The 6,746-nt window shown below is 68.5% G+C and overlaps 2 protein-coding genes across 2 annotated transcripts; both read left to right on the top strand.

The window, feature by feature from the left end:
- Positions 1 to 1,144: 1,144 nt before the first annotated feature.
- EMIHUDRAFT_56341 (hypothetical protein) lies at positions 1,145 to 1,864 on the top strand (the record flags this gene model as incomplete). Its single annotated transcript, XM_005787286.1, has 1 exon — positions 1,145 to 1,864. A coding segment is annotated over one exon (720 nt), but the record flags the coding sequence as incomplete, so codon positions are not given.
- Positions 1,865 to 1,951: 87 nt separating this feature from the next.
- EMIHUDRAFT_373354 (hypothetical protein) lies at positions 1,952 to 6,619 on the top strand (the record flags this gene model as incomplete). The annotated part of the gene is made up of 3 exons (XM_005787285.1): positions 1,952 to 2,375; positions 4,204 to 4,213; positions 6,603 to 6,619. Coding segments are annotated over 3 exons (286 nt in total), but the record flags the coding sequence as incomplete, so codon positions are not given.
- Positions 6,620 to 6,746: the final 127 nt, after the last annotated feature.

The raw sequence follows: 6,746 nt of genomic DNA, 5'->3' as shown, positions 1-6,746 counted from the left end.
GCGGCTGGTCGAGCTGTTGCTGCAGCACGGCGCGAAGATCGACCAGCAGGACAGCGACGGCGGCACCGCGCTGATGTTCGCCGCCCGCAGCGGCCACGAGCGGGTGGTCGACTTGCTGCTTCAGCGCGGCGCGGAGATCAACCTGCAGAACAGCAGAGGCGGCACCGCGCTGATGAGCGCCACCTTCTTCAACCGCCCCGCCGTCGTGCGGCGCTTGCTGCGGGCGGGCGCAGACGTGGCGCCTACTGTTGCCGGCAAGACGGCGCTTCAGTTTGCCCAGGGGGGGGGCCACGCCGAGTGTGTGCGCGCGTTCGAGGAGCACTCGTCGACCGCAGCAGAGGCGGAGGGGGAGGCGGCGGTCGCAGAATCAGCCGAGCAGGCGGCGGCCGCACGCGAGGTGGCAGCGGTTGCGGAGGCGGCGGAGGCGCGCAATGCTGCCGAGGCGGCGCTGCGTGAGGCGGTTGAGGCGTGCGAGCGAGGCGACGCCGATCTCGAGGCGCTCAGGGCGGCGATCAACGCGAACACCCAGGCCGCCGACGGCTCGGAGGCGCTGCGGGCGGCGCGGCGGCTGCGCGACGAGCTGGCGGAGCGAAAGACCCGCGAGGCCAGGGCGCTGAAGCGGCAGCGGCAGAAGGAGGAGAAGGCGGCGGCGAGGCAGGCGGCGGCGGCTGAGCGGGCAGCGGAGGAGGACGAGGCGCGGGCGGCGGACGAGGCGCGGGCGGCGGAGGAAGCGGATCGGGTGGTAGCAGAGGCTGCGGCGGCGCGGGCGGCGGAGGAGGCGGAGGCGGCGTCGCGGGCAAGGGAGGAGGCAGAGGCGCGGGCAAGGGAGGAGGCAGAGGCGCGGGCAAGGGAGGAGGCAGAGGCGCGGGCAAGGGAGGAGGCAGAGGCGAAGGCGAGGGAGGAGGCGGCAAGGGAGAGGGAGGAGGCGAGGGTGAGGGCGGAGGCGGAGGCGGCGGAGGTGGCGGCGGCGGAGGCAGCGGCGGAGGTGGCGGCCATAGAGGCGGCAGTGGCGGCCGTGGCGGCGGCGGAGGCTCAAGAGGCGGCGGCAGCGGCGGCAGCGGCGGCAGCGGCGGAAGCGAAAGCTTCGGCGAGTGTCGCCGCCCTCGCCGCCGCCGCCGCGCCGCCCGCCGCCGTCCCTCTCGACGAGCTCATTGCGGCGACCGACGGTTTTGCCGAGGCGCGCAAGGTGGGCGAGGGTGGCTTTGGGCGCGTCTACCGCGCCGACGCGCTGCTGTCGCTTCCTCGCGTCGCTTGCGGGTTCGCCGTCAAGACGGCGCTGGTTGGTGTCGGCGCCCAAGGCCTCGCCGAGCTGCAGAGCGAGGTGCGCACGCTCAGCGCGGCGTGCCACCGGTCCCTGCTCCCTCTCCTCGGCGTCTGCTTGGCGCCGGTGAGAGCGTGCCTCGTCTACCCCCTCTGCCGCGGCGGCAGCCTCGAGGACCGCATCTACCGCACTCCAGCCGCGCTGCAGCGGCTCCGCATGCTCGGCTTCGAGACGCCGCCTCCGCCGCTCTCCTCCGCCGCACGGCTCCGCGTGCTGCGCGACGCGGCGAGCGCGCTGCACTACCTGCACACGCTCTCTCCGATGATCCTGCACCGCGACGTCTCGGCGGGCAACATCCTGCTCGACGAGCGCGGCAACGGCTACCTCGCCGACGTGGGCCTCGCGCGCGCGGCAGAGGCGACGGCCGGCAGCAGCCAGCAGGTCTCGCACCTGTCGACGCAGCGTATCTTTGGGAAGCCCGGCTACATGGACCCGATCATCACGCAGGACAACCAAGCTTCGCAGCTGACCGACGGCTATGCGCTCGGCATCACGCTTCTCGTCGCCCTGACCGGCCGCGGCGCCGTCGGCTTGCTCAACGCGTGCGACGATGCATTGGAGGAGCCCGACACGGCGGAGAGCATCGCGGCTGCCGACGCGGGCTGGTCGGCGGCGCAGGCCGAGGAGCTGGCGCGGCTGGTGGTCGGGCTGGCTCTCGTGAGGAAGAAGAGGCGGATGCCGCTCGCAGACGCATTGCCGCGGCTGGAGGCGATCGTCGAAGCGGCGGGGGAGGTGGAGGAGACGGCTGGGGCCGAGGAGCGCCAGTGCGACCTCTGCTACGACGCGCCGCGCTCGGTCCGCTTTGCATGCGGCCACGCTCTGTACTGCGAGACATGTGCGCCGCGCGTGCTGGAGCGCGACACCAACTGCCCGACTTGCCGCCAGCCGGCGCTTCCCATCGCCGCAACTGGGCGGCTGGTGGCGGCGCAGGCGACGTTTGTCCACCAGCCGCCCTCGCGCACCGTGCCCCAGGCTCAGCCTGCAGGCGCCTCGGCGGCGGTCGGTGGGCGAGGCGGGCGAGGCGGACGCGGTGGGCGCGGCGGGCGCGGTGGGCGTGGGAGGCGTGGCGCTGGTGGCTCGTAGCTGGTTTACATAACAGTACCCCGATATTCGTTCGTCAACCCCCACATCGATGCGGTAACTGGTCTAGTCAGGGTTTGTGGAGCGAGTAAGGACCACGGAAAAGATTGATTCTCGCCCCTGTAACTATTGATATTGATTATTGACAGCATCCCCTCTAACTATTGACAATATATTGTTATTGACACATTGATCGCTGATTTGTCCCAAACATTGCCTAGATGGGGGCTGACGAACTGAAAAAATCGCGAGTTCCCCAAGGCGATTCGTTTAATGCGGTTTAAGCGATTTCGAGCGATTTTGGCCCGTTTTTAACGATTTAGAGCCACTTTCAAGCCCCCAGGTGCCAGGATGGATGGACCCCCATCGCTGGATATATTGATATGTTGAGTCCAACCTGACGGGTCCTGACCAGCCCAGGCCCAGCCTCTTCTCTAACTATTGCCATATATGTTGATATTGATCGCCTCTCTAACTATTGGAGCGTTTCGTCCATTCGTCCATCTCGGAGGCGCAATTGTGAATAGTGTCACTGGGGAGTGGGTGGAGTGGGGAGTGGGGAGTGGGGGCCGCAACTGCGGCAGCCGCCTCCACCTCAATCTCCGACCTCACCCCCCGCCTGCTGGATTGCCTCTGTGCCAGCAGCAGTAGAAGGCGCAGGCGGTGGCGGCGGTGGAGGCAGTGCAGCGTGGTCGCTGGTGTCCCTGCCCGCCTCCCTGCGGGCGAAGAAGAGCGCCGCCTCCTCGGCGGTGGCAAAGCAGCCGAGGAAGGCCATCTTGTCTCCCACCCTCACCTTCAGCTCGTACTTCTTGCTGCCTCGCTCCTTCGGGCGGTAGCAGACGCCTTTGTAGCCAGTGCTGTTGCTGCTGGCGGTGAGGGTGAGGCCCTCCCTCGCCGCCTGTCGTATCGCCTCAGCGCCAGCCGCAGTGGGAGCCGCGCGAGGCTGCAGCAGCTTGGCGGCGTCGGCGCGGCCGTACTCTGAGCGAGCGTAGGCGGTAGCCGCCTCTTTGGCGGTGCCGAAGTAGCCGAGGTGGACAAACTTGCTGCCAGTCTGCACCCTCGCCTGGAACTTGTTTTTGCCACTGTGGTAGGACACGCACTTGTAGCCGGTCGTGTTGTTCTTGGAGATGGCTGGGATCAGCACGCGCTCGCCGAGCAATGTGTAGCTGCGCCGTGAGGACTCGGCTGGGGCGTCGGACGAGGCGACTTGCATCCGATAGGATTTGTCAGCAGCTCCTGGGTTCCAACTTTTTCCGGGGTAACGGGGCGCGCATGTCAGCGAGGAAGTTGCGGGGAGAGCCATGTCCATCCCGTCTTTCCACAGAGGTGGTGTTCACAGCCTTGTTATTGAAAAAATCGTTTGAGGATACGGAAAATTCTTTTTTGACAAGCTTTGCGCACACTCACACTTTCCCGCTGTTTCCCTCCGCCGCTCCCCGCTTCTGGGGAGAGATGGGAGAGACGATGCTTCTTTATTATTTGGCCGTCCTCGCCTTTGCAGCGTGCGGCCTCGCCGTGCTCCTCGCCGCCGCGTGGCGGCTCCTCGCCGCCGCGTGGGGCCGGCGGTGGCAGCTCTGCGAGTGCATCCTCGGCGCGAGCGACTGCTACCTCCTCCCCGACTCGTATTGCGCCGCCGCGATCGGCTCTGTATTGGTCGCTGACGAGGACGTGTACGAGGGCGAGCTGAGCAGCGACGACGACGACGCCGCTCACGGCCACAGCCACGCGCACAGCCACGGGCCGCGAGAGGTGGTGGTCGTCGAGCAGAGGTGGGCGGTCGTGGCCGGCGCCTGCGGCGACCCGGGGAGGGCGATGGTGCGGGCGCTGGCCGACCAGGGCTTCAGCCTCCTGCTGGCCGACCCCAGCGCCGACCGCCTCGCCGCGATCGCCCTGCACACGCAGCGGCGGCTCGAGCGCGGCTGGAGAGGCGGCGTCTGGGCAAAGACTCGCGAGATGCCGTCCTGCGTGCGGGTGCGCTGCACGGGCGAGCTATCGGACGTGCGGGCCGTCGAGGAGGCTGCGGCGGCGCTGCCGGCCGGCGCCCTCCGCCTGCTAGTCCTCGCCTCGGCCGGCCCTCGGCCAGAGGTGCCGCCGGCGCAGGCGGCGGAGGACTCGCGGATCTTACTTGGGCCGCTGTGGAGCGCAAAGCTGGCGCGCGCCCTGTGGCCGCGGCTCGCCGAGGGCTGCGCCGGCGGCCGCCGCGCCGGCCTCCTCTTCCTCGCCGAGTCGGACGAGTGCGGGCCGCCGGCCGCCACGCCGCTTGCGGCGGTGCACGCGGCGACTCTGGCGGCGCTCGCGTCGACGCTGCGGGCCGAGGCGCGGGGCCTCGGCTTGCCGCTCGACGTGCTGGCTTTGCCGGCGGACGCGACTCGCGAGGGGGCTGACTTGGCGCGGGCGGCGCTGCTGCTGTTGCCGACGGCGCAGCACGCGGCGATGGTCCCGCTGCTATCCGACGCGCTGTGGGAGGCCGCTGTCCCGCAGCTTTGGCGCCGCACCGCCGCCCGCATGGCGGCTTGCTCGTCCACCACAACAAGGCGCACAGCCGAGCAGCCCGGCACCAACAAGACGGAGTGACGGCACGTCAGCAGCTGCCTTCCCTTGCACAGAGCTTGCAGCTTTCATGAAGTTACTTTCACGACGAGGCCACACTAGTCACTACAACCTTGACGGTGTATGTATCACTCTCCCGAGGAGCAGAATCCTGAGAGACTAGAAAGAAAAAGCAAAAACTTACAGATATCTCGTGGGTCGCGTTCCCTTGGTTGCTGTGTGTGGCTGAAAGCCCTCTCGTAAGGGAACGCGACCCACACAAAGCACCAAAGTTAGGCATACCCCCCGGCGCAGTGTCCCCCGCTATGTGTCGCCGTTCGTCGGGGCACGCAATCCTGTGCAGTCAGGGCAAGTGGGGGCGGGGTGGAGTGCCCAGAGTGGTCTATAGGACCCTGGGACCTCTCCGGCCTGGCTACGCGACCATCGAGGTCGACCTGAAGCACGAAAAGGCCGCGGGCGACCGCGAGTCGGTGAAGGCGGCGGAGCGCTCGTACATCGAGCGCACCGCGCCGAAGAAGAAGGAGCTCACAGATGAGCAGCTTGCGGCAAAGGCCGCGTCTCGCAAGGCCAAGAAGAACCGGCAGAAGGAGCGCCGGGCGAAGGAGGCTGGCGAGCGCGCGGCCGCGAGCGAGGCCGAGCGCGTGGAGCGCCCGCGCGCGCAGCTACGCGCGAACATCGAGTACGTGATGGACGGGCTACGGTCTGCAGCTGCGCGGGCGCGCAGCCAGGCCGGGTCCAAGACTCGGGTCACATATTCGCTGCCCCCAGAGAGGGACGACGGATATCGGCGCGGCCCTAGCGTGGTGTGCGCCACGGTCCCCCAGGGCACCGTGGCGACGACCGTCGCCTCGGACTGGCTCGCGAACGAGCTGGCCGAGCACGGAGAGATTGATGCGGCATGCCGCGACAAATATGTCATGCACCTGATGACGGCCGCCGGCGCCTCGGCGCCGGCCGACGCCGTGTTCAGGTTCACGGCTGGCGAGGCGATGCAGACCGAGGACGACGACGAGGACACCGGCTCCGAGGAGTATTCCGACGACAAGGCGTCCGACTAGCTGGCTTCACCCATATCTTACCCTCTGCCCCCCCCTCCTGCTACCCCCCAGGCTAGATGTAGCCACAGATAGCCCCACACAGCCCCTTACCCCTTCACCCTCGCCTCGCTGCTTGGTGTTTCTGAACACGTAGACGACCACGCTGTGGGGGTTGTGTTATAGGAGTAGGAGTGGGGTGCAGGTTGTGCTCACCCACGGCACCGGGCCGGTGCTTGCACTTTGAATGCCGTGGGGCTCCTGCCCGTGTCCGGGCGTGGAGATGCGAGGGTCGCCCCCCCTTGCCCCACCACTTTGTGTGTGTGGAGACGTTTACCTTACCTACCTTATGTGCGTGCAAAGTGTCTTTTCTTTCGCAGGCCGCTGCGCGGCGCCCTATCTCGCCACCACTGACGATCGGTGGGAGGTGCCTGGCCTGCGCCAGGCATACGTCGCGCATGGCATGTGCGGCGGGCTCTGCCGAGGATGGGGCTGCTGCGCGGCGCGGGGCGTGGCGCAGCCGCAGGATGGGAGCGGCGAGGCGCGAGGCGAGGGCGAGGGCGAGGGCGAGCTAAGCTCGGATGGCGACTCGGACCGGTCTGCGGGAGACCCTGTGTGGGGCTCGGCGGCGCTGGAGGACGAGTGGCGCGCCGCGTCTCTCGCGAGGCAGGCGGTAGGCGACGCGGCGTACGCCGCGGCGCATGCTGCTGGCGCTTCGCGGGCTGAGGCGTGCGACGCCGCCGTGAGGGCGGTGAGGTTGG

The sequence above is a fragment of the Emiliania huxleyi genome, assembly GCF_000372725.1.
Source record: "Emiliania huxleyi CCMP1516 chromosome Unknown EMIHUscaffold_1432, whole genome shotgun sequence".
Taxonomy (NCBI): Eukaryota; Haptophyta; order Isochrysidales; family Noelaerhabdaceae; genus Emiliania; species Emiliania huxleyi.
The sequence above is the reverse complement of the archived record's forward strand: the minus strand, read 5'-3'. Positions and strand labels throughout refer to the sequence as shown.